We start from the raw sequence: 13,718 nt of genomic DNA, 5'->3' as shown, positions 1-13,718 counted from the left end.
AAAGCCCTTTAGAGGCTTGTCTGAAACCAAGCCAAAAGAATAAAACGGCCATTTCAAGGCTTTTCAGAGTCAGTTGGAATTTTTGGCCACTGTAATTAATGTCTCTGAGCTTTCGGTCCTAGGAGGTTTCGTGGTTCTGTGTAACTCTGATACGTACTAGATTGACCTCAGACCTGGTTTTGTTCATATGGGTAAAATGGTATGTCATGTCCTCTTTGCAACACTGCCTGTATGGGTGGGAACTCAGAGCAGTATTCAGGTAACATAATGGGTGGGTTTTTTAAGTGAGTAAGTCTCTCTGATTCTGCAAGATATTTAGGCACATGAATACCACAAGTCAGTGGGACTGGCAGCCTGTTTTAACGTTATCCATGTGCTTAAGTTCCTTGCTGAATTGGGGCCTTAATATAGTTGGGAGCAAAGACCCAGTCCAAATAGTTTCCGTGAGTGACTGTTTTAACAGAGTGCCTTGCAGAGCACTTAAGGCTTCTAGCTTTAGCATGGAAGAGATTGGGTGGTAAAAGTCTGCCCAAGGTAAATCTGATATAATAGTACGTTTTACCTTGCATTGAAACCTCACCAACTTGTCAGACTTTAACATACCACTCCTAGGAGTGCAGACTCTGTATGCAGACAGTGCAGGGGGTAGGGGGTGTCTGTATATTGGGAAATATACAGAGCAGGAATTAACGCCTTGATCTTGTAACCCATTTACACGTTGAACACAATGAGATGGCTCGTGTATGGCCAGCTAGTTATGTGTGTGTGCGCGCAGAATCCAAGCCCACGTGGCCAAAGACCAGCCCGGCACAAAAATGCCTGTGTTCAACTTCAGTGGGAGGATCACAGACACAATGTATGTTTCCAAAAAGGAAAGTTGAGACCTGGACGCCGTGGTACTTTTGTTTACCCTTTTCAAAATCACTACATTGGGTGAGATGACTATCATTTTTCAAAGGTCTGAAAGCTCCTATCTGTGCTAATGATGTCGGACTGAGAGAACTCCTCCTAGATGGTGTCATATGATGGCCATTTCAGTAGCCGTGTAATTTTTCATGAAACAGGTCTGTAGAAGTGGGGCAGTGAAATTTCAGCATCATTTGCTGCTGTCTGCGATACCTCTTATAAAACTGCTATTCCTTGGTAATTCTGTCTGCTGCTGTACCTTAAAACTGGGCAGGGATGTTTTAAATGAGAAATAACAAATCCCACGTTAATCCTCCGAGAGGCAGATGGTCAGAACGTACCTTGAGGATGCATTGGTAGCATTAGAGAGCTCGTACAGAGGCTATCACATAAGACACTGAATAACAATGAATTGCATTTCATCAAAGCAAGCGAACTAAATACAAATACTTCTGTATTGAGAGTTGCAGCTGTTAATTCCACATCACTTCGTAAATGCCTAACGGTGTTAGGAAATTAATGTAAATCCAGCTGGCTTTTTGTTGCTAAGTGTAAGTGATGGGTTCCCAACCTGAGGGGCAGGTGCCCAAGAGAGAAGGGCAGGACTAGATTAACCCAGGCAAACATGCACTTCTGGCCCCTCTACAGGCCAGCTAAAGTAGATGCTCCCACAGTAGGGATGCATTTATACTAACCCTGCCCTGGCCAGCATAGCTGCACTTATGATTTTGTAACCCAAGTACATCCAGCTTGTGCTGCATGGATGTTGCTTAGTTAACCTTCCCTTTCCAGATCAGTCAGTGACTGGCTTCAGCTGCACGGATGTTGCCTGTTAACCCCCTTAGGTCCGTCCCCCAGGGTTCCCCGCTGCACAGATGCTGCCCTGTTAACCCCTTCGGTCCATCCCTCTAGGATTCCTGGCTGGCTCCCCTACGTGGGCACTCGCTGCAGCTCTCCGTATTTGTAGCAGGTCTTGAGGCTGTTGCTGAGCAAGTCCTGCGGGCAGAGTAGAGGGGATGTGGGCTGCTGGAAGCAAGGCAAAGCTAGGCAGGCTCCTGGTGCAGGGAGCCCCAGTGCAGAAGCTGGCCCCATAGAAGCAGCAAGGAGAAGCAACGTGGGCCGCCCCACTGCCCGCTCAGGTTGGGCCTCATGACGGGGGGCGGCTAGGCCAGGTTTGAGTGGTGCTGTGACCCATTGCGCCAGATCATGATGCCACTCACTCAGATTTGGTGCATCCCCCTGCCCCATCGTGACAGAGGGGCAGCCAGTCCGAATTTGAATGAGTGGCACTGTGATCTGGGTCTCAGGGTCGCAGCACTGCTTGGGTTGGGCCCCCCACGAATTGGGGCCCTAGGTACATGCCACATGTGTCTATGCGTTAATCCGGCCCTGGAGCGGGGAACCCTTTTCTGTTGTAACATACGGTCTCAGGATGGGAGAGGCTGAGAGCCACTGAGGGAAACGATTCCACTGAAATGCGTCCCAGGGCCTAAAGCTCTGTAGCCCTTCCATTGTTCAAAGAAGGTTGCTGAGATCCCTTCCCTGTTGATATGACACTCACGTGTTCTCTCCTTCCCAGCTATGGCACCCCCAGAGACAAAGGCCAGAATGTCCCTCCTGTGATGGGTTTGTGATGAGGAGAAGCTGTTGGCTGCTGAGTGCTCTGAACCTGAGGTTTCTGCCAGGACTCGGAGCGCTGCATTGAACCACTAGAGAGAGCCCAGAACACAATGAACAAACTGAACTTCCATAATAACAGAATCATGCAAGACCGCCGCAGCGTTTGTATTTTCCTTCCCAACGACGATTCTCTCAACATCATTATAAATGTAGGTAAATGCCTTAACCCAGGTATGTCCTGTGCATTCATCTAGCATTGGGTCTCCTAGGATGCTGTACCCACAGCCTGCATTGTCCTGATTTGCCCCTGTTTTACTTATGGAGTCGCTTTATCACACACTGACACCTGTGACACAGGTCATCTCCAGGCTGCCACTTGACTGACAGATGAGCAGAGTTATCTGCCCAGGGCAACTCTCCTTGCAACACAGTGTTCAAAATTAGTTTAAAGCAGGCTTTTTTTAAGAAGTCCACTTGGCACGCAGTTGCCTTTCTTCTCTATGCCCGTTTACATCAAACAGCGTGGAAAAGTGGCAACTGGAGGGTATGTACAAAAGCTCACTTTTTTGGTAACCTCTCCATTTTATATAAAATATATTTGATTTAGGACACAGAAAATATGTGTGTGTATATATCTAACAAATGTGTTTCTAAAAGAGGTCAGTCTTCTGCTGTTTTAAATGTATTACTCCTTTTACGGTTACTCACATTTGAAGGCACATCAGGATTTTATTCTCTCTGTCTCATTGGGCTTGATGCTCTGAGAATTCATTCTTCGTGCACTGCTCTAGCTAAATTCAAGTGACGTTATTTTAGGTGTGATCCATTCCTTTATGTATCATTAGAACTGGGTCCAGTTAAGCCCCTGACATGCATGCCCAACCCCCATTGGTTTTGGAAGGGTGAACATAGAGGCAGAATGGAGCCTTTTGACAATAATATGGGTTTCTTAGCTTTTTCAAAGGGCTGGACTGGAATTTATTCTAGAGAAAGAAACCCAAAATTGTTCCACTCTATAGGTTAATGAGATTCTGAACTAGGAGTTGTGTGTCTGATTCCCTGTCCCCTGCACTATGTGTAGTTGTTCACAGTAATGTCAGGTGGGAGTAGAAATGCTACGGAATCAGGTTGGTAGTGTTTTACATCCATATTGCACTTCTTTTGCCTGGGTGTAAATTACGGCGCACAGTGCAGGACAATGGAGAACCGGACCCTTCAGGAGAACTCCAACGGGAAGAAAACCTTTACTGCAAATTAACAGGAGCAGCAACATGGGGGACACTTCTAGTTTGCTTTATTCTTAAACTCTTGTGAGTCCTTGATGTTGTAATATGTGGGTTTTTGAACCACAGACTGGCTGGAATTGGAATTGTTGGTCTGTGTCATAACTAAGCCCTAATACTGATACCACTAAAGAAGATCTTCTTTTAGCACAAGTGATAGGTTTTGGCCTTTCTCAGGGACTATGCAGAACTAAGGTCCTGGGACTTTGGTGGTTCCTAGGCCTAACACCAGCCCTCTGCACAAGGTTGATTTTCATCCTTGGAGAAGACCAGAGTTTAGTTCTTCCTGTGCAGTGCTGAGTGGCCACCACCTACAGTATAGTGACAACCTTGAGGTCCTAAGTGACTGTGGATCTGTGGCACTGTAGCCAATACCTGTCGGTGTGAAAGGCCTTGCCTGTAGCAAGCATTTTGTTTTGTTACAGGCAAATATTTTGTTAGGCTGATATCAAAAGTAGTGACCATCTTGGCCCACCTTTAGGTAGTTAAATGTCTGTCTCATGCAGTGGGTAATGGGATCAGCTGGAATTTGGAGTATGCATGGTATAGAATACATAATTTATGTGCCTAATGTTTTACATTTCTTGGTACACACTCAAAGCTCCCATTGACCTTCAGTGGAAGCCGGGAATGTACAGCGGCTTCAGGATGGGGCTTGATTAAAGATCATAAAACACCTGAAGAACATATTGGCAGATTCTCGTTAATATTTTCAATCCTGTGTTTTTCTGCTGCAGGTTAAAATATTATGTCGTGAGTTACTTGTCCAGGTATGCGACCTTCTGAGGTTAAGGGATTGTCATCTCTTTGGACTCAGCGTCATACAAAGTAAGTCTCAGTCTGAACTTGTATACTTCAAACAATGCTATGTCACATACAGATGTGCAACAGAAGTATGCTGGTTGCCAGAATAGGAATAAACCTGCCACGTCATGAGTGAAATGTTGATAAACAACTTGAGCATTATTATAACAAGGGATGATAAATATAAAGTATTGTCCATTGTAGCACTGTCCCTCTTCACCCGGAAATCCCCATTCATTGTGTGCCCTGATTGGTGACAGGATAAGGCTCTGGTTTGGAGCTGGCTCACATTTAAGTTCTATTTTCCTGCAGTTTTCTATATATTCTGTATGTTCAAACAAACTGTCATGTGCTCTCTGATATTGTCTAGCCTCCAGGGAACCCAATCAGCCCGCACTAAAGTCAGTGAGAGTTGGATCAAGCCCCGGGTGAGCACTGCTGCTGTTAAAGAGGCACTCCTACGTACTTTTATAGTTCCTGAAGTGGTGTTAAATCACTGCTTCAAAAAACAAATAATTCTTCCTTACATCTTGAGTCAAAATGTGTTTTGGTTTCCTTCAAAGTCCCCCCGCAGATTTTATGCTTGATTGTTTACTTCCTTATCTGTTCACCAAGCAGCATTTCTTGGTGGGGTGTTTGCTAGGTAACTCCCAGAGTCCAGACTAACTGCACGAGGCCAAAATGTCAGAGGAGTTTCAGTATGTGCAGAGTGCCGTGCTGCATTGAGACCCAGTTCAGCACATATCCAAGTTGTTCAATAAAGCACCTGAGTATGTGGTTAGTTCTTATTGAGGTCAATGGGATTTTATCACATGCGTAAGTGCTTGGCTGAATCAGGGTCTGAAGGTACTTCTGCGCTGCATCGTAAACCCAGGTCAGTGGGACCCTGGCTCATGGATTCATCTTGAGGTGCATCCACACTGCAGAATGACAGGGCTTGGACCTGACCCTCAGCAGGACTCAGGCTCTGACCCACCTGCCTCGCAGTGTCCTAGGACCGGAGGCCTGAGTGCTTGCTGAGCCGAGTCAGACTGATTTGTGGATGGAAGGGGGACTTGGGCTCAGAATGCAGTGTAGGTGTACATAGAATGCCCTGCTCTCTTCTGAAGTTACTCAGGAACAGAAATGTAGGGGCTGGGGTTTATTTGAGAAGTGTTTACTATCTGTAGCAGGTTGCATACTCACCGCCGCAGCACCTCCTGCTGGTCATCCGGGAATTAGCTCAACTCCAGCTCCAGAGCGCCCCCTGCTGGCCGGTGTCTCGCCTGCCACAGGCCCCATGTCCCTCCTGGACCCTGGTGCCCCTTACCTTGGTACCACAGCAGTCCCCACACTCTGGGTCTCCCCTCCCAGGGGAACCCCCACCTCCTGTGTCCCCCTTGCCTCAGTGGCTACTGCCAGTCGTCTCTAGCCCCCTTTCTCTGTAGCAGACTGCAGTCTGTAAACCACTCATCACTGGCAAGGGGGTTGGACCAGCTGCCTCTGCCTATCCCCGGGCTGCACCTTTGCAGCCCCAGTACCTCTCTAGGCCTTTAACAAGTCCCTCAGCCTGTGGAGGTGCTAGGCTGGAGCTCCCCAGCTCCTCTTGCCCTTCCCCAGCACAGTTCTGCTTCCGGTACCCTGCTCCAAGGCAGCAAGGCCCTTCCCACTCCAGGGCTGGAGTGAGACTCTTGACCTGGCTCCTCTCTCAGCCCTTTTATCCGGGCCAGCTGTGGCCTGATTGGACTGGTCACAGCTGTGGTCAGCTACTCCCTCAGCTGCTCTCACTCTTTTTATCTCAGATGCAGCCCTCTCCAGAGCTGCTTTTAACCCCTGTTCTGTGGGAATGGGGCAGCCACCCCACTACACTATCCAATGAAGACCTTGATAATGCAAATCAAATTGGGGGACTGGGTCTACAGGGTTGCATGAGTTCTAAAGGCTTTGATAATTCACTTGGAACTCCAGCCCAGATCCTCAGGGGTATTTAGGCTCCTAACTTCTAGTGATTTCAAAATACCCTTGAGGATCTGGGCCTTGCTGCCTTGCCCAGGAAAAATCTAGCTCCTGGTAGCGGCTCCAATCTTTGAGATCCATTTGGCAATGGCAGGAGTTGAGGAGGGCTATGAAAGCAACACTTCACCTGCATGTGATTCAGGTGAGGTCTAGTATAGAATTGCCCCATGCTGGATACAACACTTTTTTGAGTTTGGATATTGTTGTGACTAATCTTCAGAAAGTCCACAGATGTTTTATTTCTGATGGTATGAGATTTCCAGCATATGCCACTCATAATTAAGTCCCCATGATTATTCAGCTTTTTTCCTATACTTTATAGATAAATACATAAGGAGAAGGTCATCCTATTCCTTGGTGTGATTTGGTGGTCTTCAGTAGATACCAATTAATATCCCATCCTGTGCTTTATCTGTTTGGACACTGACCCATAAGCATTCAGGATCATTTTCTTCTAAGTTATCAGTGACTCAGAAATAGATAATGTCCTTTGGTTCCTTGATTAATTTTGTTCTCATCTTGATTTTGTGCTGAGTGCTCAGATCTTCCCTCTTTTTACCCTCCCCTTTTATTATTAGTTTAACATACTCCTCACTACTCAAGCCAGCCGGTCCCTGAGGAGATTGGACCATCTTCTATGGGGACAGGGGGAGCGTCGAGTTAAGATGACTTCCACTTCAGCAGAAGGGGAACCAATGTTCCGCTTAACCAAAACTCTACACTACTTACCTAGCCAATGGTTCACTTGCCAGATCTTCTGGCTTCCTTCACTCGTGGGACAGGCAGAATCTCAGAGACGATCACTTGGGCATGCTTCCGAGTTCCCTGAAGTGATCGACTATCTGAGATATATCCCGCAACATGGTGTGATTAGTGCCAATATGAACCATCACCAGTGGATCCTTGCCTGACCATTTCAGAAGCCTATCCAGTCTTAGAGTAAGATCTCATGTCTTAGCTCTGGGAAAGCAGCACGCCACCCTGTTGTCCGCCTGTCTCTTGACGAATGTTCTTTAGATTCTTCTGAGTACTGAACTCCCAACAAGGATTGTCTGTCTCCCTTGGATAGTTGGAGATCTTTTTGGGCAAGTTTAATATTCTTACAGGTTGGGCCAAGCTGCCAGCCCCAGGTGTGCCCTGTACATCCCTCCTTTCCCTTGGACCAGCTGGATCTTGAGAGGTTTCTTCCACAGATTTCACGTTGAGGACCTGGTATCGATTGGAAACTTCTAGCTCTGTGTAATTCCTCCTGGTCGTCATCTCCCTGGAAGCCACAGGCTGTCCTTCCTCATCTATCTCCAGCCACTTCAGATTCTGCCATGACCTCTTGTTTCTGGTGGTTGCAAACTCCCAGGTCACCTCTCTGACGTCCTCCCTCTCCAACTCCTTGGTGGCCGGCTCCTTTCCTCTTTGAACCTGGGGTGCTGGTGTTTCCTGAACTGGGCTGTCTAGGAACTCCTCCTTGTCTCTACTTGCTCCTCCAATCCAAGAATCCTTTTCTCCAGCACAGCCACTAGCTTGTACTTCAGGCACAGATAATCCCTTCTGGCTTCAGGCAGGAAAGAAAACATGGGACATCCATTGCAGGTCACCACCATTGTTCCATGGCTGGCCATCTTGAAATAGCAAATACAGCTGAACCTGGAAAAAGAGCCTCTCACACTCCCTCCAAAACTCTCCTGTTAGCCGCCTCTGTTTGCGGCTCTTGAGTTCGCCTAGCAAGTGACTTTCCTGTAACACATCTCCCTGCTTAGCTCAGCTCAGCTCTGGCCCTCGCTGTCAGGGAGCATTAACCACTCTGGGTATGTCTATAGTATACTGCAGTTATACACCTGTGGTTAGCTCATGCCAGCTGGCCCCAGGCTAAGGGGCTGTTGAATTGTGGTATAGACGTTCCGGGCTCTGGGACCCTCCCACAGTCCCAGAGCCTATGCTGCAATTTAAGCCCGAATCATAGAATCATAGAATATCAGGGTTGGAAGGGACCCCAGAAGGTCATCTAGTCCAACCCCCTGCTCAAAGCAGGACCAATTCCCAGTTAAATCATCCCAGCCAGGGCTTTGTCAAGCCTGACCTTAAAAACCTCTAAGGAAGGAGATTCTACCACCTCCCTAGGTAACGCATTCCAGTGTTTCACCACCCTCTTAGTGAAAAAGTTTTTCCTAATATCCAATCTAAACCTTCCCCACTGCAACTTGAGACCATTACTCCTCGTTCTGTCATCTGCTACCATTGAGAACAGTCTAGAGCCATCCTCTTTGGAACCCCCTTTCAGGTAGTTGAAAGCAGCTATCAAATCCCCCCTCATTCTTCTCTTCTGCAGGCTAAACAATCCCAGCTCCCTCAGCCTCTCCTCATAACTCATGTGTTCCAGTCCCCTAATCATTTTTGTTGCCCTTCGCTGGACTCTCTCCAATTTATCCACATCCTTCTTGAAGTGTGGGGCCCAAAACTGGACACAGTACTCCAGATGAGGCCTCACCAATGTCGAATAGAGGGGAACGATCACGTCCCTCGATCTGCTCGCTATGCCCCTACTTATACATCCCAAAATGCCATTGGCCTTCTTGGCAACAAGGGCACACTGTTGACTCATATCCAGCTTCTCGTCCACTGTCACCCCTAGGTCCTTTTCCGCAGAACTGCTGCCTAGCCATTCGGTCCCTAGTCTGTAGCTGTGCATTGGGTATACACTCCAAATAAACAGCCCCTTAGCCCAAGCCCCGCAAGCCTGAGTCAGCTAGCCCAGGTCAGCTGCAGGTTTTTACTTGCAGTGTGGACATACCCTCAGAGACCCCAAACAGTGGGGCTGAACAAAGCACCAAAGATGTTACTGTCCCTTTTAATAAGAGTAAGCACAATAAATATTTTATAGTGCTGTAGTTCTATAGAAAGCAAGAACATGCTGCCACACTGCATAGTCACTGGCTTCTACCTGTGAGGGCTGGCTCTTGCAAGGAATCCAGAAAGAAGCTTCTAGGACCTCTAGGGCAGGGGTTGGCAACCTATGGCACACGAGCCAATTTTTAATGGTGCGCTGCTGTCTACCGGGGACAGCAGCGTGCAATTAAAAATCCGGCCCCGCCCGGCCCACTCTTCTCCGCCCCTGCCCACCACTCTCTCCTTGCAGGGCAGGCAAGCTTCCCCTCCCCGTCTCTTCCCCCCAGCGTGCAGGCTTCCTGCCCCTCCTTCTCTCCCTCCCTGCAACCGATCCCAGCCCTCTGCCCTGACCCCACACCCCCTTCACATACCCCCAGCCCTCTGCCCTGACACCTGCACCTCTCTCACTCCCAGCCCCGTGCCCTGACTCCTGCACCCTCCTCACACACACCCTGCCCTGACTCCTGCACCCCCCACACGTACCCAGCCCCCCACACCCCATGACCTGACTCTTGCACCCCCACATCCACATCCTCACCCCCACCCTGAGCACCAAACGGGCGCTCCTGCACACCCCCCCACACATTCCCACTTGCACCCCTCACACCAAATGGGAGCTGCCCAGGTAAGCGCTCCACACCCAAACCTCCTACCCCAACCCTGAGCCCCCTCCCTCTTTCTAGCTCCTGGCCAGACCCTGCACCCCAATCCCCACCCTGCTCCTTCACCCCCAGCCCTGTTCTCAGTGCACTCCCACCTTCATCTCAGTGCAGAGAGAAGAAGAGAATGGGCCAGAACCAGGGAGAAGGTAGGTACCTACTCTATGTGGACAGGGCTGGGTATGTGGACAGGGCTGGGACCCCAGACTGGCACCGGGCTGAGCGGGCCGGCGGTGTAAGATCAGCATTTTAATTTAATTTTAAATGAAGCTTCTTAAACATTTTGAAAACCTTGTTTACATACAACAATAGTTTAGTTATATAATATAGAGACTTATAGAGAGAGACCTTCTAAAAAATGTTAAAATGTATGACTGGCACGCGAAACCTTAAATTAAAGTGAATAAATGAAGACTTGGCACACCACTTCTAAAAGGTTGCCGACCCCTGCTCTAGGGTATGAGAAAGGTGAGGATCAAGAATACTCACCAATGCCATGGATGAAGATCTGATACTTTTCCACAGGAAATATGTGGATGTGTTGTTTACGCTGGAGAGTGTTTAAATAATGCTGCATTTTCTTCTTTTGAAATGTATTTGGGAGCTTGCATAACTGTGGGTGTGAAATTTTTATAGTACGTTTTTTAAAAGAAATCTTGGGGAACCATTTGCTTTCTCCTTTCTTATCTCCACTCTTTCTAATGCAGACAATGAACATGTGTATATGGAGTTATCACAGAAACTCTACAAATACTGCCCAAAGGAATGGAAGAAAGAAGCTAGCAAGGTATGACCGTAAGAGTTGGGTTGAGAGGGGCCAGTTATTTCCTCTCTACAGATTCCATGTTTCACCTAGCTGGAGCCGTTATACCTTAGGGGAAGGTTTGAAGGGTGCATAATTTATAAGACGAAGAGGAAAACTTGAAGCATGCAAAATTAATTAAAAACGAATCAACTGTTACTGATGAGAGTGGCATAGGGCTGCTCAAAAAGACTTCTTCATGCGTGGCCTGTCTACCTGCAAAACAAGAGGGGATCTGAAATTCTCAATTGTTAAGTGATTTATAAATGAAAAGCTTGAGAAAATAAAGATTACCTAGATGGCAATTGAATACTGCTGGATTGCAGGATGTCTGGGAGGCTAAATTAGGGAACATTTGGGAACTACATTAGGATCCCAGAGCATTAACCCTCATGATAACTGGCAGATCTGTCAAAGCTAGTCAACCCATATACCAAGCTCTGGGGTAGGAGACGTCAGACAAGAATGGTTAGGGGATGGTTTCTTGTAATGAGAGACAAGAGGTCCCCAAAAGGAAAGCAATGGGGGTGAGTGTGAGTTGAATCTCTGCAGAAAAGTTCCAACCTAGACATATTCTACGGCATCTCTTGTAGGTTGTTGTCAGGATTCCCTCCCCACTCTGAACTCTAGGGTACAGACGTGGGGACCCGCATGAAAGACCCCCTACGCTTATTTCTACCAGCTTAGGTTAAAAACTCCCCAAGGCACAAATTCTCCCTTGTACCTTGGATTAGGTAATGCTGCCACCACCAAGTGATTTAGACAAACTCAGGGAAAGGACCACTTGGAGTTCCTACTCCCCCTTATATCGCCCCAAGCCCCCACACCCCCTTTCCTGGGGAGGCTTGAGAATAAACAAGATGAGCACAGACCAACCTTGGGTTTTTTTAGGACACTTAAAAAAAAAAAAAAAAACCCCAATCAGATTCTAAAAGAAACAGAACTTTATTATAAAGAAAAAAGGTAAAAGAAGCACCTCTGTAAAATTAGAATGGAAGATAATCTTACAGGGCAATCAGATTCAAAAACACAGAGGATTTCCCTCTGGGCCAAACTTTAAAGTTACAAAAAGAAAACCAGGAATAAACCTTCCTCTCAACACAGAGAAAATCACAAGCCAAAACAAAAATAAGCTAATGCATTCCCTTGCTAGTATTTACTCATTCTAATGGAGATGGATTGCTTGCTTCCTTGATCTGTGTCTGGCAAGCACACAGAACAGACAGACTAACACCTTTCCTCCCCCACCCCCCTTTTGAAAGTAGCTTGTCCCCTTATTGGTCCTTTTGGTCAGGTGCCAGCCAGGTTACCTGAGCTTCTTAACTCTTTACAGGTAAAAGGATTTTGTGCCTCTGGCCAGGAGGGATTTTATAGTACTGTATACAGGAAGTTTGTTACCCTTCCCTTATATTTATGACAGTTGTAGAGAACAGGAAAAAATGCATTAAAATAACAAACTCCAAACACAACAATGGCGTCTGTCCCCCCTTCCCCTTATAGCTGCTGGAAATGTCTTTTTTTTTTAATTTACAGAATTTTTGAAAATTTCATAACTGGAATCTTGCCTTTTTTTCAGAACAACATGAATTATTTCTCTTAAATTTTTGTAGAATTTTTCTCAGAATTTCCCCTTGCCCCATTTTTGAAATCCAGTAACTGTTGAACTCAAAACCTTTTCCGTTTTGAAACGGAATCTGAAGCTTTCTCATTTTGAGATATATCCTACCCTGTGGCTAACCTGACCATATGAAATTGGCAACTCAGCAAAAGATGCATGAAAAATAAAGGGATAAAATAGATCGAACAGCAGCCAACAGGCTAAATATTTTTTCCCTTGGAAGTTTTCCCAAAAAATGGAAACTTTTGAAAACTTCAAAACATTTTTATAAAAAATGTACAATTTAGAAAAACAGCCCGACTTTGATCTACATTCCACCTTCTCTGGTTTCCTGGATGTGGTGGTCATGATAAATTTTGCACTGAGAAAACAGAATATAGAGCATCAAAGATTGCATTATCTTTCTGATTTCACAGAAAACTTTGCAAAAAATTATGTTCTCAATGGTTTCTTTATATCCTCTGGGGAAGGAACTCTGAATAATTTTCTCCCTATTGCAGGGCATTGACCAGTTTGGTCCCCCGATGATTATCCACTTTCGAGTGCAATATTATGTGGAAAATGGCAGACTGATCAGGTAAGGGGAAAATATTACAAAGAATGCGTTTTTGCACCAAAAAATGCTTTATTGTTAATGGAAAAAAATAGAAAATATCTTGGGTTATTCCTACTTGGTTAGAGTTCATTGCATGTATTGTAACTTTGTCATAGACCCCCAGTAACAGCGGATTGCTAGGGAAAAAAATTATTTGTAACTAGCCTTTACGTGATCAATTTCATATTTCTATCCTTATAAAGATTAACATTAGCAAAGTGCTCCTGTATGGCTGGTCTGAGCAGGGAGAAATTGTTTTGTTTTTTACTTTAGCAAGATACAATGAGTCTTTTGTGATATAGTTTGGGCAGGTTGGTTTACAACGTATTGTGTTTTTCCACTGTAAAGCAAAAAGCAGGCAGAATTCAGCTTTTGTTCAATTAACAATATATGCCATAGAGCCGAACTTTCCAAAAAGAAGGGTGACATGGCTCATCCCAAAATTGCATGGAGTCGTGCACCCATGGTTGGCCCTGCATTTTACTCTAACCGCGCAAGCTAGTATCGCCGCAGCTATCCCTTTGCTTGTTGGCAGACCTCGTCTATCCTATTAGCC

At 46.3% G+C, this 13,718-nt stretch overlaps 1 protein-coding gene across 5 annotated transcripts in view; it reads left to right on the top strand.

Moving 5' to 3' along the window:
• Nucleotides 1-13,718, top strand: part of FRMD6 (FERM domain containing 6) — a 117,697-nt gene that overhangs the window by 70,362 nt on the left and 33,617 nt on the right. For all 5 annotated transcript variants that reach the window (XM_084630695.1, XM_084630693.1, XM_084630691.1 and 2 more), the window contains 4 exons: nt 2,486-2,735; nt 4,547-4,637; nt 10,855-10,934; nt 13,068-13,144. In XM_084630695.1, coding sequence (XP_084486821.1) covers nt 2,637-2,735; nt 4,547-4,637; nt 10,855-10,934; nt 13,068-13,144 — 347 coding nt within the window. In that variant the 5' untranslated portion in view covers nt 2,486-2,636. The remainder of the gene's footprint in view (nt 1-2,485; nt 2,736-4,546; nt 4,638-10,854; nt 10,935-13,067; nt 13,145-13,718) is intronic.

This window comes from Lepidochelys olivacea (genome assembly GCF_965140295.1).
Source record: "Lepidochelys olivacea isolate rLepOli2 genome assembly, chromosome: 6".
In the NCBI taxonomy this organism is placed as follows: domain Eukaryota; kingdom Metazoa; phylum Chordata; order Testudines; family Cheloniidae; genus Lepidochelys; species Lepidochelys olivacea.
This window is presented reverse-complemented; position numbering and strand designations above follow the sequence as displayed.